This window comes from Leptopilina heterotoma, unplaced genomic scaffold (assembly GCF_015476425.1).
Source record: "Leptopilina heterotoma isolate Lh14 unplaced genomic scaffold, ASM1547642v1 Lhet_100, whole genome shotgun sequence".
NCBI classification, from domain to species: Eukaryota; Metazoa; Arthropoda; class Insecta; order Hymenoptera; family Figitidae; genus Leptopilina; species Leptopilina heterotoma.
The window spans coordinates 2,735,512-2,763,448 of NW_025110814.1; the positions used below are offsets into that span (position 1 = coordinate 2,735,512).

Sequence of the window (27,937 nt, forward strand, 5' to 3'; positions counted from 1 at the left end):
AAATTAAAATTTTGAAACTCTAATTTTAAAATTTAAAATTTCATAACTTGAAGTTTTGAAAAATTTTCCTTTTTCACATTTTTAAAAATTATTTTTATTAAAATAAATTTATCTATTTTTGTATAAAAATAAAAAATTGATATTCTTTATAAAATTAAAAAAAATTACTTCTATAAATAAATAAATAAATAAATAAATTTTCAATGATAATTAATTAGAAGCGATTTTTCCCCCGTTTCATTCGATAATTACTCAGTTTAAAAAAAAATATTTTTTAATATTAAATTAAATTCTTAAAAATAATAACTTTTTCCCACATTTAAAGTATTTTGTTTAAATATAAATTTGGAAAAATATTATTGCCTCACAGAAGAGGAAAGAGAGAGATATATATATTTTTATATTAAAATATAGTGCCCTGTTGCGTACCTGTTGCTCTTATCTTGTTACTTTCCTGGCAAGGAGTCCAGATGTAATGAAAAAAGCCGGATGTGAAGAGCGCAGGATCGTTTCCTCGCAGTCTCAATGCATTTTGATGTCACAAAAGTCCCACTGTCCGACTTTAAAGTTCAACACTATAAAATTCCGTGTCATATCGGTCATCAATCTGAAAAAAAGAGAAAAAAAATTCTATTTCAAGGTGAAATTCACAATATATAATGAAGCTCTATTTTTTCTTTGTCTTCAAAAATTCACTTTTTTCAATAAACAAAATTTTTATTTCTATTTAGAAATTAATTGAATTCTCAATAATCAACCTCTTTTTCATTTAAAAATTTCTTTTTTCTAAATAATCGTTTTAGAAAAATCTTTCTTTGTATTCTGAAATTAATTAAATTCGAATTTTTAATAATTATCGTCTTTTTTATTTACGATTTTTATAATTATAAATAATAAATATAAAATTCATTCTATTTTGAAAATTAATTGAATTTTATGTTTGAACCCGAAATTTATTGAACAGAATATTAAATATTAATTAAAAATATTTTATATAAATTAATTGTTTAAATAATAAATTCGAATATTTACTAATTATCGTTTTTTCTATTTTCGACTTTTTTTATAAATTATAAATTAACGCTTTCGATTTATTTTGTAAATTAATTGAATTTTATATTTTAACTCTAAATTTATTAAACATAATATTAAATATTAATTCAAACATTTTATAAAAATGAATTGTTTATTATTATAAAATTCGAATTTTTATCTAATTGATTTTCAATTAAATTAGAATTATTATAAAATTTATGTTTAATAAAATTCACATTTAATTAAATTCGAATTTTTATCAAATTCATTTTTTTAAATTCACTTGTATTTAATTCGAATTATTATAAAATTTAATTTTAATGAAATTTGATTTTTATAAAATTCAATTTTAATAAAGTTCAAATTATTATAAAATTAACATTTAATTATATTCGAATTTTTATGAAATTCATTCTTAACAAATTTTGATATTTAAAAAATTCATTTTTAAATTTAATAAAACTCACTTTTAATTAAATTCAAATTTTTTAAAAATTTATTTTTATAAAATTATAATTATTAACAAATTAATTTGCCAATAATTCAGATAAATTTTTGAAATTCTAATGTCTATAAAATTCATTTTTATCAAAATTCGATTTACCTAATATAAAATTTATTTTTAATAATAAAATTCAAATTTTTTAAAAATTAAACATTAAATCAAATTTGAATGTTAATAAAATTTATTTTGTAAAAGAATTATAATTTTCACAAAATTAATTTCCAACAAAATTTATTTTTAATAAAATTCATTTTTAAAAAAATTTGAGTCTTTTAGAAAAATTAATTTTTAATCAGATTCGAATATTTGTAAAATTTATTTTTAATAAAATTCTAATTTTCAACAAAATTAATTTTAAATTCAATTCGAATTTTTATAAAATTCATTTTCAATAGAATTATAATTTTCACAAAATTAATTTTCAACAAAATTTATTTTTAATAAAATTCATTTTTAAAAAAATTTGAGTTTTTAGAAAAATTCATTTTTAATAAAATTCGAATTTTTATAAAATTTATTTTCAATAAAATTCTAATTATCACAAAATTCATTTTTAATTCAATTGAAATTTTTATAAAATTCATTTTTAACTAACAATTGAATTATAAAAAAGAATAAAAAACGTTTTAAAGTTGAAATAAAAGAAAAAAAAGTAATAGAATTTAATTTTAAAACTTGTTTATTATTTTCTCACCTCAAAAGAAATAATCTTCATTAAAGTTGGAGAAATTTGATTTTTCTGACATCGCTTCTTGACGAAGAGTTGGAAGACAATAATTGTCAGTGCTCCATTGAATTATATAACCATTATTAACCGCAGTAATTAAACTGTCTTTCACTTCGGCCCTTAAATTGTCCCCTCGTTTATTACAAGTTGGATAATAAAGTTGCAAATGATTAAGAATCAACGATGAAGGCACATAAAGTCGTCTCATTTGCAATTTCTCGACAATGTCGCGTATTATCTCGGGCGTTATTGTTTTTCCACATCTTAATGGTCCTAAATCACAAACACAAAACAAATAAATAAATAAAAATGCAAAAACCATCAATAAATAAAAAAATACAAGAATGATAAATTAATTAATTGACATGAAAATGCAAAAATACGAAAGTATAAAAATACGAAAATACAAAAATACAAAAATACAAAAATAGAAAGAAACGAAACTAGAGAATTATGAAAATACAAAAGTACAAAAATACAAAAATGTGAAAATACAAAAATAGAAAAATACGAAAATAGAAAAATATGAAAATACAAAAATAGAAAAATAATGAATAAATGCAACAAAAATTTTACGGTGATAAATTTTATTATAAATAAATTAATATACTTTTTTAAACAATTAAATAATTAATATAAAACATATTTACTATTAATTCCATTCATGTTATTCTGAAAGTGTGCATTTTTAACCGGACATTTTGTGAAAATTTGGAAATTTCTTTTTTGTTCCCTTTAAATTATGAAAATTAATGGTTTATGAAAATCCGACGACATGATAAATTTTATGTTGCGAAAAAACATTGTTTTTTCACATTAATTTTTATATTAAAAAAAATGATTTCTTCCTTTTTCATTTCGTAAAGAAATTTTACGTCGACGCCGAGACATTTTGAAAAACAAAAGTGAATCTACTTTTCACAAAAATTTTGTGGTTAATAAATTCTTTTTATTTCTATTTTTATTTTCTCTTCTTTAGAGAGAATTTTTGCGATTTTTTCGCAAAATTCCCGGTCTCAATTATTACTTTTATATTAATTATTTAACATTCATATTAAAAATTCATTTATTTAAATAAAATATATTTTCCGTTTACAAAATTTGTTTATTTAACAATATACGTTCAACGAGGTTATAATTAATTAAAGTGTTAAATACCTATTTAGTAATAACATTAAGCCTTAAAATTAATTGAGTCAATACCTAAATTTCAATGTTTAACAAATAAAAAACGAAAGTGGAGAACTAATTATTTTTAAATATTTTACATAAGAAAGCAAATGAAAAAATATCAAAAAGCAGAAAAAATCTTATCAAAAATCGCTAAATAAGTGAAATTTTACAAATTAAAAATTTCTTTTTAAAACATTTCAACATTCTTGAACAAAAACGAATGAAGAGAAAGTAATTCAAAAATTTTCCAAATGATAAAGTTTCAGTTTCGAAAAAATTTTCCCCTTTTGTGTAATTTTAGAAAAAATTCATGAAAATAACAGTTTTTTAACTTTATACGACAAAAGTTGAGAAAACAAAGTTTCTAATTATTTTTACAAACTATTATTTTATTTAAAGTTAATTTTATTATCATCTAAATTCGTTCGTATTTGAAATGTAAAAAATGTAATAATAATGAAAAAATATGATTAAATATAATAAAAAAAAATGAAAAAATTACTATAAAAAAATATAGAATAACGAAAAATTAACTATAATAATTGTTTACAATAATCATGGGGAAAAAAATATAAAATAAAATACCTATTTATTCATTTTTTTGAATGGGACGATTTCTTAATATTTTCTCCATTGCCGGTTGCAATTTAAGTCCACAAAGTTGTGAGAGTGCACTTCTCTTTGCTACACCAATATCTCGTCGTGCCCTTCGATATTCATTTATTGGCGGGGGTTTTCGTTGCACGGGATTCTCATGTATCTTAATAACATGCTCAGCAAGTTTTTGTTTCGTTGACAATTTTCTCGAGCACAATTCACATTGAAATCTAATGTCCTTATGATGCTGACGAATGTGTGAATTTAAATTTCTCCGATATTCATATTCCTGCTTACAATCATCGAATGGACATTTAAATATTAACGTTTCTAAATGTAATTGTGTCATGTGACTCCTCAGACAGGACTTAGATAAAAATTTCTTTTTACAAATATCGCAAAAGAATTCTGCAAAGAAAAAAGAAGAAATTAAAATTTTCAATCTTAAATCAATTGTGAAAATAATTAAAAATTTTAAAGAAAATATTGCAAAACCAAAATTTAAAATATTCACTTATTAGGTACATAATTAATTATTATTGTTTATATTTTCACAAATTTTAATATAATTCTTCGAAAGAATTCAATTATTTAAAAAAAAAAAATAACAATCTTCGAAAGAATTCAGTTATTTTTAAAAATAATAAAACTTTTTGCAAAAATTCAATTATTTTCAACAAAATTTTAATAAATCCTTCGAAACAATTCAATTATTTTTTTAAATAGTAAAATCTTTGCGAAAATTCAATTATTATCAATAAAATTTTCAAAAAAAATTTAATTATTTTCTAAAATTTTAATAAAATTCTTCCTAAAAATTCAATTATTTTCAATACAATCTTAATTAAATTTCACCACAAAATTTAAATTTCCATCGAAACAATTATATTAGTTTTCAAAAATTTTAATAAAAATTTTTGCAAAATTTCAATTATTTTCATAAATAAAAAAAATTTTCAAAGAATTCCAATTATTTTCAAAAGTTTAAATGAAATTCTCCCTAAAAATTCAAATATCTTCATAAAAAATAAAATTGTTTGGATGATTTCAATTATTTTCATTAATAATAAAATTCTTCGGAGGATTTCAATTATTTTCAAAAATTTGAAACAAATTCTTATCAAGAATTCAATTTTTTGTCATAAATTATTGAATTCTTTACAGAATTTCAATTATTTTCAAATATTTGAAACAAATTCTTGTCAAGAAATCCTTTCGAAGTAAAATACATGGCAAAAATTAAATTATTTTTTGTTAATAATAAAATTCTTAGGAAGATTACAATTATTTTTAAAAATTTTAATAAAATGCTTCCTAAAAATTAAATTATCTTCATAAAAAATAAAATTCTTTAGGAGATTTCAATTATTTTCATTAATAATAATATTCTTCGGAGGATTTCAATTATTTTCAAAACAATTTTAATAAACTTCAAAAATCAAATATTTCATTATATTCATTAACAGACACGATTATTTTAAAAAGTTAAAAAAATTATCTGTTTAAGTCAATTATTTTCAAAAATTTTCAATTAAAATTTTTCAAAAAACTACATTATTTAAAAAGAAGCAGAAAGAAATTCATCAAAATTATTTAATTATTTACAAAAACTCTAATAAAATTGTTTAACAGAGTTAAATTTTCTATAAATAATTTTAATAAAATTATAATAGTAAAATTATTAATTACAGTTATGAAGGAAATCGATTATATTCAATAAATTAAAGAAATTTTTTGAAATAATTCAATTATTGTCAAAATCTTTAATAGTATCTATTCTTCGAAAGAATTTAATTATTTTCTATTTTTTTATAAAATTCCTCGAATGAATTAAATTATTTTAGAAAATTGTAATAAAATTCTAAAAAGAATTTTATTACAATTTAAATTTTTTTAAAAAAAAGTTTTAATAAAATTCAATAAATAAATGTTTAATTTCAATTATTAAGAAACACGATTATTTTAAAAACTTGAAAGAAATTGTTCATAAAATACAATTACTTTCAAAATTATTTCAATTAAAATTATTAAAGAAACTCCATTATTTTTAAAAAAAATTCAAATAAATTCTTCAAAAGAATTTAATTAGGATTTTTTAAAATTTTAATAAAATTTTTTGTGAGAATTTGATTATTTTCATAAATAATAAAATTCTGCGAAGGAATTCAATTATTCTCAAATTTTTTGATAAAATTCTTTGCAAGAATTCAATGATTTTTAATACATTAATTTTAAAATTGAAAATATTTGAAAGGAAAAAATATTAAAAATGTAATAAAAAAGCAAACAACTAACTTCAAACTGCGAACAGATTACCGGAATACAACGATTATTATTATTAATTTTGTAGGGGAGAGTCTCCAGTTGTGAGACACCTCTAGTTGTGAGACAGTCAATTTTTTTTAACATGCAATATTAAAAAGCCGATTGGTTTATATAAAAACATTTCTTTTTATATGAGCCAACTTTTTCGTGTACGCCGAAGCGGATATATAAACTGTTTTTGTTAAATACCAACACTGTGTGTGATAATCGACTAAAAAGCGTTTTTTCAATAAATGCAAAGTACTTTTTTTCCAAGTTAATTAATTGGAAAAGGTAAATGTAATCCATTTTCTTTTAGTGTTTTCCTTATATTTTGTGATGCAATATTGCATTGTTCCAATCTACGGTTGAAAATAATTTAATTTTCCTTTTTCAAAATAGCGCCAATTTCTGGGTGTGAGACACAGCATATCACCAGTTGTGAGACGGTGTCAACACCCATCTGGGCAGCAAAAAAATACGACTTTGCAGGCATACTATTTAAATGTTGTTTTGATTTTTTTTCTAGTATTTTTGGGCATTTCAAGTGAAAAAAAGTCAATTGATTCAGAAGAAATCAATTTTAATGCTCTTGTTGAAGCTATTAAATTGTGTTTATTTCATAGTCATATTTTGTCGAATAAATATTATTATTTAGTATATAATAATATATATTATTAATATATTTAATTATTTCTACTAAACATAACATTTTATGTCAAACTTATTAAATTTGAGCAATTTTTAATTAGTGTCTCACAACTGAAGACATTTTCTTTTTTTGAAAAAAGCGATGTGCTCGGAAAATGTATCGTAAAATTTTGTGAGTTCATCGAAACACTATACTTTCTTTCAATAAAAGTTGAGTATTTCTGTTACCTTTCGAACGGTGTATTTTATTTACAATATCGTTTACCCGTTTACAATTTACAGGTCAAAAATAAAACCCGTCTCACAACTGGAGACTCTCCCCTATATAGAAAAATTTTTCTTTTTCAAAAAAAAAAAATTCAAAACCTAAGTACATTACCTTCATATTGAGTAATATGTTCTTCTCTCTTGTGTTCCATAATCTTCTTAAAGGAATCAAAGGACATTTGACAAACTTGACAAATGAAACCTGTTTTATGAACAGTTGACTCGAGATGACGTCGTAAATGAATGCGCTGTGAGAATGATTTCGAACAAATATGACATAGAAATAATTTCCGATTATGTTCATCTATCAGGTGTTGCTGTAATTCTTTTAGTGTCGAAAATACCAGAGAACATTCCTCACATTTTTTATTAAAATTATCTTTCTTCTCGTGTTTAGTTAAGCAATGTCGCTTTAAATTTTGTCTTTGCGAGTATGTTGCTCCACAAATTTTACATCTACGAAAGAAGAGAAAATAAATATAATGTATTTCATTCGAAATATAAAATTATTATATTCTTTTTATTAATCAAAAAATTGACTTACTGATATTCTTCTTTGTTTGCCTGTTTATGAGTCAATTTGTGCCTCTTTAAATGTGTACTATACAAATATGCTTTATCGCATCCATCAACATTGCACGCAAATGGTCTCTGGATAAAAAGAAAATTGGATTTTTAGATGTCAAATTAATAGACATTAAAATAAATGTTAAATAAATAAAGAATACAAAATAATAAAATGATAAAAATAAAATAAATTCTACAATTTTTAACTAAAATTCTTTTTTAAATCAATTATTTTTAATAAATTTTGAAAAAATTCTTCTTGAGAATTTTCATATCCACTTGTTTACAATTCAATTTTACGTGAAATTACGATTATTCGGAAATTCTTCAATTAAATATATATTAGAAAATAAAAACTTCGAATAATTTCAAAGAAAATTCAATTAAACTTTTTCAAAAAAATTAATCTTTTGAAAAATTTAATTTAAATTGCATTAGAAGTAATTGAATTCTTGCGACAAATTTTACCATAATTTTTGAAAAGAATTGAATTTGTTCAAGAAAACTTCAATGTATTTTGTTTAAATAATTGAATTCTTTAAAGAAATTAAATTAAAAATATACTGAAAATATTTTAATTCTATAAAAGGAAATGTTACCAAATTTTTTTAAAATAATTGAATTCTTTCGAGAAATTTTATTAAAATTGTCTTTGAAAATAATGACAATTTTCGAATCCATTTGTTTATAAATCAATATTATGTGAAATTTTGATTATTCGTAAATTCTTCAATTAAATATGCTAGAAAATAAAAACTTCAAATAATTTCAAAAAAAAAAAATTCAATTAAACTTTATTAAAGAAATTAATTACACAGTATTGTTAGTTAAAAATATGAAAAATTTTAATTTGAAACCTTTTCAAAATTAAATCATTTCTCAAAATTTACGCTATGATGCTTTTAATATTTACTTATTATCTAAAATTTAAACTAAAATTCATTTTTATATCAATTTTTATTAAAAAATTATACGGAATTCAATTAATGAAATACACAAATAAATAATTTATTGAATAATTGAATGTTTCTTAAAATTATAATTGTCAAAAAGAATTTTCTCAACAAATTTTTAATAATTCAATTCTTTTGACGAATTCTAATAAAATTTTTAAGAATAATTACATTTTTCGAAGAATTCGATTAAAATTTTATTAAAAATAATTGAAATTCTGCAATGAGCTTTATTATTTATGAAAATTATTTATGAATTCCTGTAGAGAATTTTATTATTTATGGAAATACATAATTGAATTTTTGGGAAGAACATTGTTAAAATATTTAAATATAATTGAAATTCTGAGAAAAGATAAATTAAAATGTCTGAAAATAATTAATTATTGGGCAGAATTCTGTTAAAATTTTTAAATATAATTGAAATTCTATGAAAAGATGTATTAAAATTTGTAAAAATAATTATTTCGAGGAATTTAATTAAAATTATATTAAAGATTATTGAAAATAAGAAATTTCGTTCGGAGGATTTTGTTAAAATTTTTTTAAATAATTGAATTTCTTAGGAAAATCGTATTAAGAATTTTTTAAAATAATTCAATTCTTTTAAAAAATTTTATTATTTATGAAAATAATTGATTTTTTGCGAAGAATTTAATTAAAATTTGTAAAAAATATTTGAACTCCTGAGAAGAATATTATTATGAATTTTTACGAAGTTCAAGTCACACAACGTTTATTAAAAAAAAATTTTATTTAATGCATTCAAGTATTATTTTTAATTTAATATTTAATTGTAAAATAATTATTATCAAAATATAAACAACAATCGTTTTTTTTCTAAATATTTTTGTGTCAATATTGCTACGTCATTTTTAATTAATTTACTAAATAAACATTTTTTTTCGTTGATCAACGTTGTGGACTTCAGCTTGGTGAATTTTTTTACTTTTGAAAATAATAATTGAATTTCTGCAATTATTTGTATCTTCTCTAAACTTCAATTTTTTTAGTGTTTTTAACTAAAATTCTTCTATAAATTCTTTATTTTTAATAATTAATTAAATATTTATATTAAAAAATTGAACTAATTTCAGACGAATTTGAATTATTAAAATTGTTCAAAAATGTAAGTTCTTTAAAATTTCTAATAAAATACCTCTCCAGTGTGCGTACACAAATGCGTCTTGAATTTAGAAGGTTTTGTAAATTTCATTCTGCAGCCAGGATACGAACATAAAATTAACCTCTTGTCGCTATTGTCAAAAATTTCAACATTTCGTTGTGTTTCATTTTCGTCTTCAGTGGAAAATTTATTTTCTTCCTCATTCTCCAATGACTCGTTCTTAATTTTTTTGTTTCCCATTGTTTTTCTTTTTTCAGTAAAAAAAAACTTGTTCTAACAATTACCAGATCGTTACTTTACTAGAAAAAACGAGATTTTTTTTTACAAAATACACTATTTTTATTATTATTTACCAAAAAAAAAAGAAAAAAAGAAATGAAAAATATTTTTATTACTTTTGGAATTTAGTTTAAAATTGTTTTAATTGAAAAGTTTGGCTATCAATAAAAGCAAAAAGACAGTGTAAAATAAATAGAAATTTAGTTGGAAAATAAAACCTATTGACAAAAATATACCAAAGTGAGAGGATAAATTAAATAAATTAAAATGTTCCAAAAATGTTAAAAACATTCGAACATAACCTCAAGAATGGAAATTACGATCATTACGAGGATTACGAGGTATTTCGACTAAACTCATTAAGCAATAATTTTCACGTCCACTTAATAACCACATTGCATAATTTAATCAATTTAACACTCGAGAACAATATAAATATAACAAATGAGAAAACAAAAAGAAAAAAATATTCGCAAGTTTCGCAAAACAAAGCTAGGTTATATTGTCACATAGTTTGAAAAACGTCTTTTAGTCAAAATTTGTCCGTTTCTCTTAATCTCCACATGCGAACACTTTCATCAATATCTATTCAATTTAAATAAACTCTAAAAACGAAAATTATAAAAATTGTATCACATACCTTCACGTGTACGTGAAGTTAGCACTCAAGCCATGAAATATATGATTCTTTTCAATTGGAAAGGATTGGTGGTCGTTTGGTGATCGTTAGGTGCTACTTCTCAACTTTAGGTGGTCAAAAATAAAAAAAAAAATAGAAACTTTTCAATTTTAGAGTGCTAACTTCACACTTGCACTCCAGTTTTTAATATTTTTTAAAATTTCTTTTACGTATCGTTTGGTGGTCGTTTGGTGGTTGTTAGGTGGTCCTTTTTAATTATTGGTGGTCATCCTAATAATTAATAATAACATTTTAAAAAAATGAACACGCAGGCGATTTTGTTCAAGTTCGAATGGCGCCAAAATTTAAATTAAGGAAAGCTTATTACACGTTTAAATTAAACAAAACCTCTGATTAACTATAATAATTTAACTAAAATTTTCAGATAATTTAAGTTTTATAATAATATTGCTCTGAATATAAGAAAAACTATTAAAAAACATTTTGTACATAGTTAAACTTTTACTATATACTTGTTGGATTAATTATTTCCAATCACTGCATTATTGAATATTATTATTATTATTAATTATTACACATTTATTTAATATATGAATGTTTTGTAGAGTGCCAAATTCACGTTTGCATTTTTTTAAAAATAATATTCATTTTTTTTAAACAACTTTACATCAATCGTTTGGTGGTCGTTTGGTGATCGTTAGGTGCTACTTCTCAACTTTAGGTGGTCAAAAATAAAAAAAAAAATAGAAACTTTTCAATTTTAGAGTGCCAAATTCACACTTGCACTCCAGTTTTTAATATTTTTTAAAATTTCCTTGACGTATCGTTTGGTGGTCGTTTGGTGGTTGTTAGGTGGTCCTTTTTAATTATTGATAGTATGTAATCCTTTTTATTTAAAATGTCAACTTAAAAATATTATCTATTAGATAACTTACAATTGTTGTCAAATTTACATACACATTTTCAATAACTTTTTGTTACCTTTTTCAAATTTGCAAATAGTTAACCTAAAGTTGAGAAGTAGCACCTAACGATCACCAAACGACCACCAAACGATTGATGTAAAGTTGTTTAAAAAAAATGAATATTATTTTTAAAAAAATGCAAACGTGAATTTGGCACTCTACAAAACATTCATATATTAAATAAATGTGTAATAATTAATAATAATAATAATATTCAATAATGCAGTGATTGGAAATAATTAATCCAACAAGTATATAGTAAAAGTTTAACTATGTACAAAATGTTTTTTAATAGTTTTTCTTATATTCAGAGCAATATTATTATAAAACTTAAATTATCTGAAAATTTTAGTTAAATTATTATAGTTAATCAGAGGTTTTGTTTAATTTAAACGTGTAATAAGCTTTCCTTAATTTAAATTTTGGCGCCATTCGAACTTGAACAAAATCGCCTGCGTGTTCATTTTTTTAAAATGTTATTATTAATTATTAGGATGACCACCAATAATTAAAAAGGACCACCTAACAACCACCAAACGACCACCAAACGATACGTAAAAGAAATTTTAAAAAATATTAAAAACTGGAGTGCAAGTGTGAAGTTAGCACTCTAAAATTGAAAAGTTTCTAGATTTTTTATTTTTGACCACCTAAAGTTGAGAAGTAGCACCTAACGATCACCAAACGACCACCAATCCTTTCCAATTGAAAAGAATCATATATTTCATGGCTTGAGTGCTAACTTCACGTACAACCGGCAGGCACAGACTGAAGTTGTCAGCTCTCCGCTCTTCCTTACCAACGATAGTAGAACAGTGCTACCAACCTTACTCTGAGTCAACAATGGCGCGAAATTCAAACGCATTGTGTCATGACAACCTTAAAATAACACCTCAAATAAAAAAAACCAATAAAAACAAACAAATGCAAAGTAGGAACAGTTCACAGAGCAAAAATAACATGAAACAATTTTTATTTTTTATAAGTATAGGAATACGATAACGCATATATTTATTGCGATAAAATAGAAATATAAATGTGGAATAGGTAAAACTGAAAGTTGCATTATTATTAATTTTTTTTTAAGTATAATAGACGTGGGTTTTTGTAAAGGTTTTTCTACAATATAATACAAAAGTGACATGGCACGTTCACGCAGCATTACAATACACATTTTACGACAAAATGAAATATTTTTCATTTTTCTCAATATTCAGAAAAGGCAGATGTTCGCTGGCGTCGTTGTCTAAATTTTCAAGACTTATCACATAATTCGCTCAATGAACTAATTATTAATATTTTTATATTATGTATATTTGCAAAAATAAGACGCGCGACAAATTTTGGATTAAATTTGGCATTTTTGGCAATGAATAATTATAATTTATTTCCATATTTTTACTATCTATTTTTGAAAATTAAATTATTCCTCCTGTAATTATTGCAATATCATTACAATATAGAATATAGTAATTAATTATTAATAATTACAATAAAAATTTGCGAAAAATTTTTTTTAGCTGCTTTTGAATTCGGTTCCTTGTCAGAAAATAATTTTTGTCTTTCAATCCATAAATTCAAGGGAATATAATGTATATGTACTATTGAGGCGCATGATTATTCCCGAAATATTTTTTGAACAAATAGTTATTTGATATAAAACTATACTTAACTTAAAATTTACATAATATGAACATTATTTGTCATAAATTTCATTGCACACAAAAACCATTTAACATAAATTTCATTTGGTATAAATCCCATTTAAAATAATTCTCATTTGACATAAAGTTCACTTGATATAAATTTCATTTGACGGATAAGTCATTATTACACATAATTCTCATTTGACATAAAAATCATTTTACACAAATTTCATTTTACATGAAAATGTAGGCGCGAATTTCAAAATTGTCGAATCACAATGTTGTTGATAATATCTAATTGGTTACTTTTAAAATTCGCGCCGATATTTTTATGTAAAATGAATTTGTGTAAAATGATTTTTATGTCAAATGAGAATTTATGGTTAATGGTTTTATGTCAAATGACTATTATGTCAAATAAGATTTCGGGAATAGTCATGCGTCTCGTACTATTTTGTCTTTTTTTGATCTACATTCGCTTAATTATATTAACTACATTGTGTAATTTTCTTCTTGCACGAATAGCGTAATTTCTAGATTATCGACCGAGTTGTCGGTATTTTTTTTTTCTCGAAGTCGATATTTCGTGTGCATTTTTGAAAATACAGAGTCACAATAAACGCTTTTTAGACCTTGACATTTTGTTTTTTCTGTAACAATTTGTAGTAAAACAATTTTGAAAATTGATTTTTATCGACAGAAAAACGAGTGTTTATCTACAGTAGGTAAAATTCAATTTTGCTACCAAGAGAACATAACCTCAAAAATAGAAAACAAAAATGTTTAAAAGTACTTTTGAGGATATGTTTCTCGTTTAACGGAACTGATGCATTTTTTTTTCTTTTAAAAAAAACTGTATAATATATGAATATAACGATATTGACATTTAGGATATTAGTAAATATTTGGCTTAGGGGCTTCAACACCTTTTATCTCACAGCAATAAATAAATATTTATCTTCCTATTATAATAATATTTATATATATAATATGATAGTCAAAGTTTTCCAAGAGAATTTATCACCCAAAATGTGTTTTACATTATTTCAGAAATACGAGTGAACAAAAACAAAATGTTGATACTGATTGTAATTTTTCTTTTTTTAAATTGAGCAGATTTCTGCAAAACTTCCTATACAATAAATTGTATTTTGTATGCTTTTAAGGTTATGTCCAAGAGAAATGGCGCAAACGCGTAATTCCCCTCATGCATGGCCTTAAGATGAATTATTTCCAATTGACAGAATCTTAAATTAAAAATTAAAGTTATTTTATTTAAATTAATTAATTAATTAACTATTAAATTCAATTAAAACAAAATATTCAAGTCCAAAACAAATTAAATGAGAATTTTAATAAAAAGAAAACGATTTTTTTTGCAAAAATTTCAATAAAAATTCATAATTATTCATTAAATAAAATTTGCTTTTTAGACTAATTTTTCATTAATTTTTAATATTTTTAAAATATCAATTAATTGAATTAATTTACTTAATTTTTAATTAAATACCTAATTAATTAAGTTTTAATTATTTATTTATAAACGGGCCGAGTTTTAATTAAATAGTTAATTTTTTATTAATTAAATATAGTTAATTTTTAATTTTAGACCAAGTCAAATGGAATTCGACACCCTTAAATTAATATATATATATATTTATATAAACATAAATTATCTATAATTTTCCTTGATTCTATTTTTAAATTCGATAAAATATTAGTAGATCCTGATTGTAATACTTGCATTCTTTACAAAACGGAAATAAATTCAAAAACAAAAAATTTACAAATTTGAAAATTATATTAAATATATTATCCTCCCATTACTTGAAAAATTGTTAATAAAATATAAATTCAATTCGATTCATTTTCAGCGTCAAACAATAAAATTAATTAATATATTAATTCAGAGAAAAAGGAAATTTCCCCAAAAAATTTTTTTTTAAATTTACAAAGACAAAATTAAAACTAGAAACATTAGGAAAAATATAAAATAAAAACTCTAAAATTTAAAAAATAGAGAAAATATTCGAAACTAAAAAAATAATTTGAAAAAAAATTAAAAAACAAAAATTGCATTAATAATTTTGGAAGAAAAAATTAAGAAAAATTCAATAATGTACAGAATTATAATATTATAATTATAATTTGTCCTGAGGAAAATATAGAAAATTAATTTTTTACCCCTTTTTATACAATCTAATAAATAAAAATTTATCGGAATTCTTTTTTTGGTTCATTACGAAACAAACAAAAAATGAAAATTCTCAAATGAGATTCATTTTTTTCATTTTCACATTTACATATATTATTAAAAAATACGAAAACTATATAACATATAATCTAAATAATATTCATATAAGAATATACTACAAAATAAACAGAATTAAAAACGATAAATATTTCTCTTTCTACAAAAAACACTTTGCACATTATGTTTTCAATATTTTTTTTGTCTTCCTTTTCATTTTTCTTAATAAATTATTTACAATTAGATTTCAGTCCGATAAAAAGATAATATACAATTGTATATATAATATATAGAAGAATTTACTAATTATAATATAATATTATATGGGCTTGGAAAAAATTTAAATACTCTATTTGAACAATTTTGTCTATTTCAAAATTATGGTTTTTCCCCTGTTTTCTCTCCTTTCTTTGTTTTTGTTTTTTTGTAAATAACAATAATTATATTTTAGTAAAAATTGTAGAATATAGAAAAATTACTAAATTGTTTTTTCTAGAGAAGCGAGAAATTTTTTTCTTTTTTTTGCGAAAGGGAATAGACAATTATTGAGTATTTAATTAAATCGATTAATAAATTAATTGCCATTCATTAATTTTCGGAAAATAATTGTAATTGAAAAACAAATTATTTAAAAAAAATCGAAAATCATATTAATAAACATATTATTCTGGTAATTTTTCTTTTAAAATGTTATCGATTTTGAAATTAATGTATTGATAATCATTGAAATTAAAATTTCTGTAAACAATTAAATCATTTCGTGGAATTTTATTAAAATTGTATTGAAAATAATTGAATTCTTCTAAAGAATTTTATCAGAATTTTTGAAGACAGTTGAAATCTTTTAAAAAATGTTGTTAAACTTTTTAAAAAAATAATTGAATTCTTTCTAAAAATTTTATTATTTATAAAAAATATTAAATTTTTCATTCATTCAATGAGGAATTTAATTAAAATTGTATTTGAAATAATTGATTTCTCACAAAAATTATTAAATATCAAAATATATGAAAATAATTAAATATTTATGAAAAAAAAATTTATTAAATTTTTTGAAAATATGTAATTAAATTCTTTTGAGAAATTTGATTATTAATGAAAATAATTGAATTAATGCGAAGAATTTTATCAACATTTTTGAAAATAATTGAATTTTTGTGAAGAGTTTTATTAAACTTTCTCATAATAATTGAATCATTTCGTGAAATTTAATTAAAATTATATTGAAAATAATTTAATTGAATTTCGAAGAAAATGGAAATTGTTACGAAGATTTAATTAAATTTTTTAGAAAATAATTGAATTCTTTCGAAAAATTGTTTTAAAAATTAAAAAAAAAAATAATTGAAGCCTTTCGAGAAATTTAATTAAAATTGTATTAAAAATAATTGAATTCCTGCAAAGAATGTTACTATTTATAAAAATAATTGAATTCTTCCAAATAAAAAATAGATTTAAAAAAAGACAATAATAAAAAATAGAGTAAAAAATATTTTTAAAAAAATACAATGATATATAAATTAAAAAATAGATTAAAAATTAAAAGGAATAGGTTAAAAATAGAACAAAACATAGTTTTAAAAAAAATTCGATTACTGAAGAAAAAATAAAATATAAATTTTTGGAATTAAAAATCAATTTAGTTTTTCGATATTTCGATGAAAGAATAAAATCAATGTTATTAATAATTGATTTTTAAAAATTTTATACATCAACTGCGTTGAATTTGAATTATTGGCTGAAAAATATCGACTTAAATTGAATTCTCTTATTAATATTATTAATCAATTTAATTAACTTTTCATTAAACTTTTTCAATTTCGGACTATTCTTCTTTTCCTAGATAATGCATATTTTTAATAACTATTTAAGAGCGAGTGATAAAAAATAAATTTCTCTCAATAGCTGTTTTTTTCTAACCAAAGAAAAAAATCTTTAGACCGTTAAATTAAAAGACCCATTATTATGATTTCGATTTTTGCAATGTTCTTTTTTTTAATATAATTTGTGCGTTAGTGAGAAACGTTTTTTTTTTTTTGCTCCGGGCGTAATCACTTCAGCACTTTTTTTTAATTCATTATTATTTTTGACTATCTCGTACGGCAAGCAAATGTTTTTCTATTACAATTATATTTTTCTTACGATTTTTCATGAAAAAATCTTAATTTTTCAATTCGATGGTTGTCTCACATATTCTGAATTTGATCAGAATTTTAAGAATTTTTTTTTACCTATATTTATTTTTATATATATACGAGTTTCGCTATTTTTTAAGCAGATCTAGAAGAAAGAGAAAAAGGTGGAAATTAGCAAAATATTCTGTTTTAAAAATGCATTTTTTTTAGATGATAGAAAATTCAAATAAAATAAATTAAAAATTAATATTTTATTATCTTGTTTATTATTTTTACTTGTCAAATCTTTTACTTTTTTTTGTTAAATTGCTATTTTTTCTATACTAAAAAAAGAAAATCAAACTTTTAAGTATTAAATACATAAATAAAAAATATTGTTATCTAATAATAATAGTAAATAATTTATTATTATTAAAGACTTTTAGTATAATTCGTTAAATAAATAAATAAACAGTGATAAAAATTTTAAAAAAGTATATAAAAAATGAAATAAAAACTCACCACATTCCTTTGGTTTCAGCAGATCCGTTCCAGACCTTAATAAAATATTGTACAAAGAAGACGACGACAATAACAATAAATGTATCTATAAAATTTTTCAACATGTTAATATTATTCTGGTTGTCTCTTAAACCTCTTTGTCTTATTGCAAGTTGTTCGATTAGTCGTTGAATTTGGTTTAGTTTCTCACTGTGCTCCGTTAATCTATCCTCCATTCCCTTCACCATGCCTGCGAGTCTGTAAATCATTATAAATATTCAATTAATATCCAAAACTTTAATGAAAAAAAAAACTGATTCAATTTACTCAATTACCAAATTTTATCTAATTGACAACGAAAAAATAAATAAATTTTTTTTTCAAATTTAGAAAGTAATTCATACAGAAAATCTTAGTAATAAAAAAAATAAAACTATTTTTTTTAAATTTAAAAAGTAATTCGTACAAAAAAAATGAACAAGAAAAAATAGAGAGAAAAAAATACAAAAAAAGAATTAAAAAAATAATAGAAATAATAAATAGAATAATAGAATAGAATAGAATAATAGAAAAAATAAAAAAAAAATAGAAAAATAGAAAAAAGCAAAAATTAGCAAAAATACCTTAAAAAACTCTAAATGCTAGAAAATAAATTTTAAAAAATACAAAAGAAACGGAATAATAGAAAAATAAGAAAACCAAAGATAAAAGCTTAGAATAATAAAGAGAAAAGAATGAAAAAGAATAAACAAAATTAACGTGAGAAAGAAAAGGAAAATAACATGTAACATATTCTTTACCGAATTGCAGATCGTCTCCGTTTGCCAATTGATTGACTCGAATCGGAATGAGCTTCCGCCGATGAACTTCCGGAATCGTGTGCCGTTTCCGTAATAGGAATATTGCTGGAGAGTTGGCGCTTCGACGATTTCAGGACGGAGAGTGATGAACGTGATTCGGCCTGAAGTAAAGGCATCTGAAAAATTAATAATTTTTTTATTGCCTTTTCAATTCCACTTTTTATTTTTTAATCTTCACTTAATGTTCATAAATTTTTTTTTACTGATCATTATTATTTTTTTTGTGGTTAAATACATTTTTTTTGAAAATTATTTTATTGTTTATGACAAATTCAGGGCTCGAACCATCAGTAAAAGTACTTAAAAATACGGACTTTACAAACCAAAAATAAAAAATTATGGACCAATTACTGACAAAAATATAACCAGTCTGAGTCAAATAAAAGTGATTGATTTCTTCATGTTTTATAATAATTAAATTTGGCAAATTGATAAAATCATTATTTTATATTATAAGAAAATTGTACTTCTTCAATAGTATATTGTGCAACACCTTTTGGTTTTGGTAAAAAAAAAGAACAAATACCTACCTATGTATATCGACAAAAAAAAAACTCAAAATTTTAAGAACTTTGCCCACTAGTGCAGCATAGTACTGTTTTGCGCCTATTTTACAGGCATGTAAATTATTTTCATCATTTTAATTTAATTATTATTTTTAAGAATTATTAACTAAAATTCTTCTTTAAATCAATTAGTTTTCGAAAAAGTTCTTTGACAATTTTCAAATCCATTTATATACAATATTCAATTTTACGAATTTAAATTATTCGTAAATACTTCAATTAAATATATATTAGAAAATAAAAACTTCAAAAAATTAAAAAAGAAATCAATTTAACTTTTTCAAAAAAATCCATTTAAAAATTCAATTATTTCTAAAAATTCACACTTTATTGCTTTTAATATTCAATTATTAACAAAAGTTTTAATTCAAATTAATTTTAAAATTAATTTTTATTAGAAAATTCTACTAGAATTCAATTATTTAAATACAAAAATAAATAATTTATTGAATAATTGAATGTTTCTTAAAATTCAATTCTCATAAAGAATAAATTCTTTATGAGAATTAAAATAAAAAAATTTTTAAATAATTGAATTCTTTCGACGAATTGTAATAAAAATTTTTAAAATAATTACATTTTACGAGAAATTTTATTACTTAGAATTAAATTAAATTATTAATTAAATTATTAATAATTGAATCCCTAAAAATAATTTTATTATTCATCGATTACTCGGACATTCTTCAATTAAATATATATATTAGAAAATAAGAACTTCAAATAATTTAAAAAATAAAATTAAACTTTTTCAAAAAAATTTATTCTAGGTACAATAATTGTTATCGTTAAAAATATAAAAAATTTTAATTTTTAAAGATTTTAATTTGAAACCTTATCAAAATTCAATTATTTCTAAAAATTCACGCTCGAATGCTTTTAGTATCTAAAATTTTATCTAAAATTAATTTTTAAATAAATTTTTATTCATAAATTCTTCAATTAAATCTATATTCGAAAATAAAAACATCACAAAATTTAAAAAAAATTCAAATTAAACCTCTTCAAAAAAATTAATTTCAAAATTCAATTATTTCTAAAAATTGATGCTATATTGCTTTTAATATTCAATTATTATCTAAAATTTCAAATGAAATTCATTTTTAAATCAATATTCATCACAATAATTCAATTATTTTTAAAAGTAAAAAATTTCTTCAGGGAAATTCCATTATTTTAAAAAATTTTAATAAAATCGTTCGCAAGAATTCAATTATTTTCATAAATAATAAAATATTTTTTAGGAATTCAATTATTTTCAAAAAAGTTTAATAAAATTTTTACAAACTTTTCACAATTGAATGATTTTCAATATCTACTATTTTCATAAAATTTCCAAACAGAATTCAGTTATTTTAAAAAAATTCTTCATGAATAATAAAAATTTTTCAGGAATTCAATTACTTAAATTAGAATTTGCGTAAAATTAGTCGAAAGAAATCAATTATTTAAAAATTTTTATAAAATTCTTCTCAAGAATGACATTATTTTTATAAATATGAGTTAAATTCTTTCATGAATATTAAAATTAATTGCAGGAATTCAATTTATTAAGGGCATTTGAACCATTATGACGTCACAATTTGTGAGAAGCATGTGTTTTTAAGCTGTGACGTCATAATGGTTCAAATTCCCTTAACAGGATAAGAAAAAAGTAAATATTTTTGATGAAAATTAGCAAAAGTCAGGAATAAAAAATACAAATTATAAAAATAATTATTTAAAATTAATAACTGATAATAATATAATAATAATTTTATACTTGGGGTATCTAGAAGTAAAAATAAAAATGAATTAAAATAAATTTGATCAAATATCTTTTAACAATATTATATTAAAATAATAAATAATATTAAATTATGGACACCAACCTTTAGACTAAATGATAAAATTATTTAGTTAATTAAAAATTTAATTCAATATAATAAATTGTATATAGAATTAAATATTGAGAATAGGAATGCGTCTTGTAAATTCTACATAGGTACCTAACCGTTAAAAAGTTTGACATTAAAAAAAATAAAAAAGGCTAATAACCCACAAAAATTAATTTTCAAAACAAACAAATGAATGCAGAAAATTTGCTAACGGAAAGGAAACTGACGATTATTATAATGTATAATAATTGAATTCTTGCGAAGGATTTTATTAAAATTTTTGTAAATAATTGAATTATTTTTTGAAAAATTTTATGAAAATTTAAATTATTATGAAACATGAAGACATCGATCACTCCGAGTCGAGGACTCGGACTTGTCGATTTCTTCGTGTTTTATAATAAAAATATTCTTTTAAGTTGCTGAAGTTCAAAAAGGTTTGAATTAAAAATTTGTTGAAAATCTGAATTCCTACGAAATAATAATAATGATTAAATATTTATTTAAAACAGAATTTATTGATGTTAAGAATAATTACATTTTTCGAGGAATTCGATTAAAATTGTATTAAAGATAATTGAAATTCTGCGATGAATTTTATTATTTATGAAAATAATTGAATTATTGCGATGGTTTTTTTTAATTTTTGAAAATAATTAAATTTTTATTATTTTTTGAAAATAATTGAAATTTTGCCAAAAATTTTATTAAAATTTTTGAAAATAATTAAATTTCGGAGAAGAATTTTATTACTTTTAAAGATAATTGAAATTTTGACGTGAATTTTTAAAAATTGTTGAACATAATTGAATTTCTAAGAAGAATTTTATTACTTTTGAAAATAATTGAATTTCTGCAATAATTTGTAACTTCTTAAAAATTCTCCAAATTGTATCATACAATTTACGAGCTTTTCGTGCTTTCTCAATCAAATTACGGACTTTACGGACCTTTTTTCAAAAAAACTAACTTTTACGGACCTTTAAGGGATTTACGAACCCTAGTTCGAGCCCTGCATCTTGTAGAAAAATATTTCTCAATTAATTCTTTTTTTTGTTACCTGTGTTTGTGGATCAATGGAGACAATACTACCGGTACGCATAATTGGTGTCTTGTGTCTAGTTTTTGTGCGAATAATATAATCCTGTTCATATTGCACTAAATCATTTCTAGGATCCCAAGGACGAGTATCTGCATTACGATAAACCCATTGTCCCGTAATTATATCCTGTCAAATGACAAAAATTATAAGTGAGTCACATTCTTTCTCAAGTAAAAATAAAAAAAATATCTAAATTAGATGGATAATATAAATAAAAATAAATGGAACTTTGTAAATAAAAATTATAACGACACTCCAAAAATTAAAATTATAATAATGAAATTATAAATTACAAATTCCAAAAGATAAATTAAAAGTTCAAAAATAAAGAAATACAAATTCGAAGTGTTTAAAAATATATAAAAGAATTTTCAACCTGTACAAAATATTTGGGTATCCACTCCTCGCATTTTACTTTTCTCTCCTTTGCGCGTTCTCTTTGGGCTTCTTCCAATTGCGTTTTAGCTTCTGTCGCTGCCACTTGATCATCATTATTGATGGCGTGTGTGACGGCCAACCAAAGTCTTTCACTTTCCCATGAGCCTTGATTTTCCAAAGGAACAGTAAATTTCTTTAAACGATTCCATCGAACTTCCGGCGTTGGATTAAAAAACAAATTCTCTTGCTGTCAAAAAAAAAAAAATTCATTTAGTAAAATTTATTTTATTAAGTTCTCCAGGGTGACCGTTTATTCCATAAAAAAAATTTACGGTCATGAATTATCAGCTGATAAAAAATTATTAGAATTAGAAAAAAAAAATTTAACGTCCTTTTTTAAAAAATTATTCGAAAACATCAATAAATTCTGTTTTAAATAAATATTTAATCATTATTATTATTTCGTAGGAATTCAGATTTTCAACAAATTTTTAATTCAAACCTTTTTGAACTTCAGCAACTTAAAAGAATATTTTTATTATAAGACACGAAGAAATCGACAAGTCCGAGTCTTCGACTCGGAGTGATCGATGTCTTCATGTTTCATAATAATTTAAATTTTCATAAAATTTTTCAAAAAATAATTCAATTATTTACAAAAATTTTAATAAAATCCTTCGCAAGAATTCAATTATTTTTAATATAATTTTAAGTAAATTCTTCGAAAAATGTTATTAATTCAGAAAATTTTTTTTAAATTCTCCGAAAAAAATCAATTAACAATTATCAATTATTTTTAATAATATTTGAAAAGTTTCTAGAGAAATGTTCCACGCCTAAAGAAATATCTAACGAAGAAAATGTCACTTCGTTTTTGGTTTTATCGTTTATAAAAAGTTTGGAATCGATCTTACCACCGAAAATGGGCATTTTCGAAAATGGCATATATCGCCGCCATTTTGAAATAAAAATGAAAAAAATTTTTTTTTACAAATTCTGAAATAAATTATTTATTACATGTAAAAGAAATTTTTAAAATAAATCTCATAGTTATTTTAATAATTACTAAAAAAGCTTTCTTTTTGCCTGTTTTAAACTGGAATGTCCCCTTAAGAAGAATTTTACTATTTATTATAGAGGTGTGCAAAAAGCTCGAATAGCATGGTCGAGCTCGAGCCGGGCTGGATACTCGAGCATTATAAATTTTTTAGTTACTCAAAAATATTTGAGTGCTCCAAAAATTCAAGTGCTCAAAATTATTTTAGCTTTTGTACTGCACGTGTCGGATGGAATTTGGTTCAAGTTCGGATTGATTCTGCTCAGCTCTGCTAGAAAAACGAAAAACTTGAAAATACTCGATCGAGCTTTTTGCACACCTCTACTATTTATGAATATAATTAAATACTTGGGAATAATTTTATTAAAAATATAGTGAAAGATGTTTATTGTTTTTTCAAAAATCAATCCACATTTATTTAAAAAGTATATTATTAAAAATGTGAAGCTTTTCGTCCATCATCGATGGACCTCTTCAGAAAATATATGAAATCTGCAAATTATTTTCTAACATAATTTAACGGCTCACAAAGGTCATTGAAATTCTGCGAAGATTTTTATTATTTATGAAAATAATTGAATTCTTGGGAAAGAATTTTATTAAAATTTTTGAAAATAATTGAATTATTGTGAAGAAATTTATAAATACTTTGTAAATAGATGAATTCATGTGAAATTTTTATTGTTTATGAAAATAATTGAATTGAATTCATGCGAAGAATGTTATTGAATTATTGCGAAGAAATTTATAAAAAAATTTGTAAATAATTAAATTCCTCCGAAGAATTTTTATTGTTTATGAAAATAATTGAAATTTTGCCAACAATTTTATTAAAATTTTTGAAAACCATTGAATTTTAAAAAAGAATTTTATTATTTTTAAAAATAATTGAAATTATGACGACAATTTTTGTTTACTTTTGAAAATAATTGAATTTCTGCAATTATTTGTAACTTCTCAAAAATTCAATTTTTTTTTAGTGTTTTTAACAATCTATTAAATAATTCAATTCTTTGACGAATTTTAATAGAATTTTTAAATATCTACATTTTTCGAAGAATTTGATTTAAAAAAATTTTATTATTTATGAACATAATTGAATCTATGTACAAAATTTTATTATTTACGAAAATAATTGAATTATTGCAAAAATAATTAAATGTTTTCGTAGAATTTTATTCAATTTTTTTTTTAAATAATTGAATTCTTTTAGTAAATTTAATTAAACTAGTAGATATTGAAAATCATTTAATTGAAGGAAATTGTTGAAAATAATTGAAATTTTTCCAAGAATTTTATTAAAATTTTTGAAAATAATTGAACTTTTCAGAACAATTTTATTATTAGAATTATTAGAATTTGAATGATTAAAATTTGTCAAAAATCTAAGTTCTTTAAATTTTTTTATTAAATTCATTCAAAATTGAATTATTTTCTAAAATTTCAAATTAAAACCTTTTGAAGTACATAATAAAATGTTCTATCCATCGGGATTTTGTTAAGCAACATCTTATCAACAATTTAGACGAGTATCAGCTCATTAAAATAATTAGAATTAAAAAAAATAGATTGAATAAAAAAATTCTCTGTCATTTCCCGGTTTTCCAGGCTTTCAAGTCCAGTGGTGACCCTGGATTCTCAACAATCTCTTGGACGATCATTTTCCCATTTTTATATGATAATAAAAAAAATGGAAAATGATCGAATAATTTAATAATTATTTATTTATTTATTTACAAAGTGTAGAGAAAAAAAACTTACCCCAGATCGTTTATCGGTAATCATAATTTGTCCATCCCAATAACCACTAATATTGGCGAGAGTCTCCTTACCGAGTCGTATTCTTCCAACGACTTGATTCAATTGATCGGAACCTCCTAAAAATGGCTGTAAATTAAAGAAGAAAGTATTTATTTTGTACTTTTTAATTTTAAAAAGACAGTAAAGAGAAAAATTACTTCTACTTCCTCGTGGAGGAAGTATTATTACTTAATTAAATAGAATGTAATTAAATAAATTCTAATTTAAAAAAAATAATTAACATTTATTTATCTATTATTCATCCAATTTTTATAGATATGTTAAAATTTTCTATTAAAACGGTTTTTATTAGAAAAAACAAATATAAAAAAAAACATTTTATTTCATTTATAGAAAATTTTAACATTTTTATAAAAAAAATAGAAGGCAAAAAGAAAATAGTGAAGGTAACCTTTAATTTAAATTCTAATTCCGTGTGATAACCGGTTTTTTCGCAAACGATATTAATTTTTCCTCCAAGTTCCATTGACAATGTACCCATAAGAATTCCCTTGCAATGTGCATAAGGAATCGTCATTGTATAATCTTCTCCTCGCGGTAACATTGTTAAAATTGCAGTTCCGTCCAAAACTGCCGACGTCGAATTACCTGTTAAAATCGAAATTTCAATATAAATAAATTATAAATATTCATAAATATTTATTAACTTTCAGCCTTTCGGTCCAGATAATGAATAACTGGGACAAATTACATACAATTATTTATTTGAATTATTATAAATAAATAAACAATTAATATGAAAATATTAATATGTAAAATATGAAATGTTAAAAATTATGAATTATTTTCCTTGTCTTAGCAATAAAAGGATAAAAGATAGAATTTACATTTTTGGGAAAAATATTCATTTGAATTTCTGAATTATTAAAATTTTTGAATTTAAAGAAATATTTTTTTCAGAAATTAAGAAGTAATAATTAAACTTTTTTCTAAAAAAGAATTTATGTAAAAATCGTTTTAAAACTGACCGTAAAATTTCGATTTTGCTATAATTGATGCGCTGATTGTAAATCCATCTTGTCGGTTAGTCACGTAAAAACCAGAAATTGGAGGATGATGTGACAACTAAAATTATAGATTAATTGTAATTAGCATGTGAGTTTTAACTAAAAAAATGAAAAGTAAATTAATAAATTCGAAAAAATGAATTGAGAAATAATAATAATAATAATATATATATATATATATAACTTTGTAACTTAAAAAATATTTAAATTAAACAAATTCAAAAAGTCTAACATTTCTTAAAATATAAATAAAGTAAATTTTATAAAAATACAAAAGAGAAAAAAAGAAATGTTTTTAATAAAAATTTGTTTTAAATTGAATTTAAAAAATTAAAAGTGCAAAAATCGAAAATTTCCCTAATGAGACATGATTATTTTGTTTCCTATTTCGATGATATCAATTTTATTAAAGAAAAAATAATTTCCAAATAAAAATTAAAAAGTTAAATAAGTGAAAAATTTTAATTACCTGTTCGGCTAAATAAAATGTACGTGAACCATTTGAATGTTGCCAGTAGCAGCGAAATGTTTCGCCAAGAAGTGGATTGTACGGTTTCTTTAGTCCTTGTGGTTTTTTATAAAATCCAGACAAATACCATTTCACCACCAATTTCATTCGAGTGAAAGCATCATCTTCCAAAACTGCTCTATTTTAATCAAAGAAAAAAATTCAATTAGTATTTTCAATAAAAAAATTACTACAATAACAAAAATTAATAGAAAAAAATAGTAATTATCCCTAAATTTTATGATTTCTCCTATATTTTCTCACCGTTTTAATTTAATTATTTATCGTGTAAAAAATTATATACCTTTTTTCTACAAAATACCAAAAATTTTCTATTTCATTAAGAAAATGATTAATTACGGTAATAAGAATTAATATTATTTAAACACGAACATGATAGGAAGTCAATTAATTACCTACTTTGAAATAGAAAATTAATTGTACCAACTGTGAAGATTAA

The 27,937-nt window shown here is 21.6% G+C and overlaps 3 protein-coding genes across 10 annotated transcripts in view; all 3 read right to left on the bottom strand.

The window, feature by feature from the left end:
* Window positions 1-607, bottom strand: part of LOC122498828 (regulator of G-protein signaling 7) — a 71,093-nt gene extending 70,486 nt beyond the window's left edge. For both annotated transcript variants that reach the window (XM_043606777.1, XM_043606804.1), the window contains exon 1: window positions 430-607. The gene's annotated coding sequence lies outside the window, so the exon portion shown is untranslated. The remainder of the gene's footprint in view (window positions 1-429) is intronic.
* A 1,805-nt stretch (window positions 608-2,412) lies between these two features.
* LOC122498847 (transcription factor IIIA-like) lies at window positions 2,413-11,087 on the bottom strand. 3 transcript variants are annotated; one of them, XM_043606815.1, is made up of 6 exons: window positions 10,825-11,086; window positions 9,939-10,204; window positions 7,804-7,910; window positions 7,372-7,715; window positions 4,026-4,445; window positions 2,413-2,540 (listed from the first exon to the last, which is right to left on the bottom strand). In XM_043606815.1, the coding sequence occupies exons 2-5, from the start codon at window positions 10,143-10,145 to the stop codon at window positions 4,030-4,032; spliced, it is 1,074 nt and encodes a 357-aa protein (XP_043462750.1). In that variant the 5' UTR covers window positions 10,146-10,204; window positions 10,825-11,086; the 3' UTR covers window positions 2,413-2,540; window positions 4,026-4,029. The 3 variants fall into 3 exon arrangements, with proteins under 3 accessions (XP_043462750.1, XP_043462768.1, XP_043462758.1); XM_043606833.1 differs by lacking the exon at window positions 2,413-2,540 and having other exon boundaries at window positions 3,971-4,445; window positions 9,939-10,199; window positions 10,825-11,087; XM_043606823.1 differs by lacking the exons at window positions 2,413-2,540; window positions 10,825-11,086 and adding an exon at window positions 10,541-10,808 and having other exon boundaries at window positions 3,971-4,445.
* A 6,175-nt stretch (window positions 11,088-17,262) lies between these two features.
* Window positions 17,263-27,937, bottom strand: part of LOC122498807 (oxysterol-binding protein-related protein 8) — a 70,844-nt gene continuing 60,169 nt past the window's right edge. For 4 of the 5 annotated variants that reach the window (XM_043606748.1, XM_043606729.1, XM_043606739.1 and 1 more), the window contains 9 exons: window positions 27,439-27,616; window positions 26,931-27,027; window positions 26,354-26,550; window positions 25,903-26,028; window positions 23,083-23,331; window positions 22,665-22,832; window positions 19,102-19,277; window positions 18,323-18,559; window positions 17,263-17,966 (listed from right to left, as the gene is read on the bottom strand). In XM_043606748.1, coding sequence (XP_043462683.1) covers window position 17,966; window positions 18,323-18,559; window positions 19,102-19,277; window positions 22,665-22,832; window positions 23,083-23,331; window positions 25,903-26,028; window positions 26,354-26,550; window positions 26,931-27,027; window positions 27,439-27,616 — 1,429 coding nt within the window. In that variant the 3' untranslated portion in view covers window positions 17,263-17,965. The remainder of the gene's footprint in view (window positions 17,967-18,322; window positions 18,560-19,101; window positions 19,278-22,664; window positions 22,833-23,082; window positions 23,332-25,902; window positions 26,029-26,353; window positions 26,551-26,930; window positions 27,028-27,438; window positions 27,617-27,937) is intronic. The other variant, XM_043606757.1, reaches the window with a different exon arrangement.

Coding starts and splice junctions, on each gene's coding strand:
- LOC122498847 (XM_043606815.1), bottom strand. CDS start 10,145: ATGGGAAACAAAAAAATTAAGAACGAGTCATTGGAGAATGAGGAAGAA. Junction 7,911..9,938: donor TGTGTACGCACACTGGAGAG/GTATTTTATTAG, acceptor CTTTTTATCCAG/AGACCATTTGCGTGCAATGT. Junction 4,446..7,371: donor ACATATTACTCAATATGAAG/GTAATGTACTTA, acceptor TTTTCTTTGCAG/AATTCTTTTGCGATATTTGT.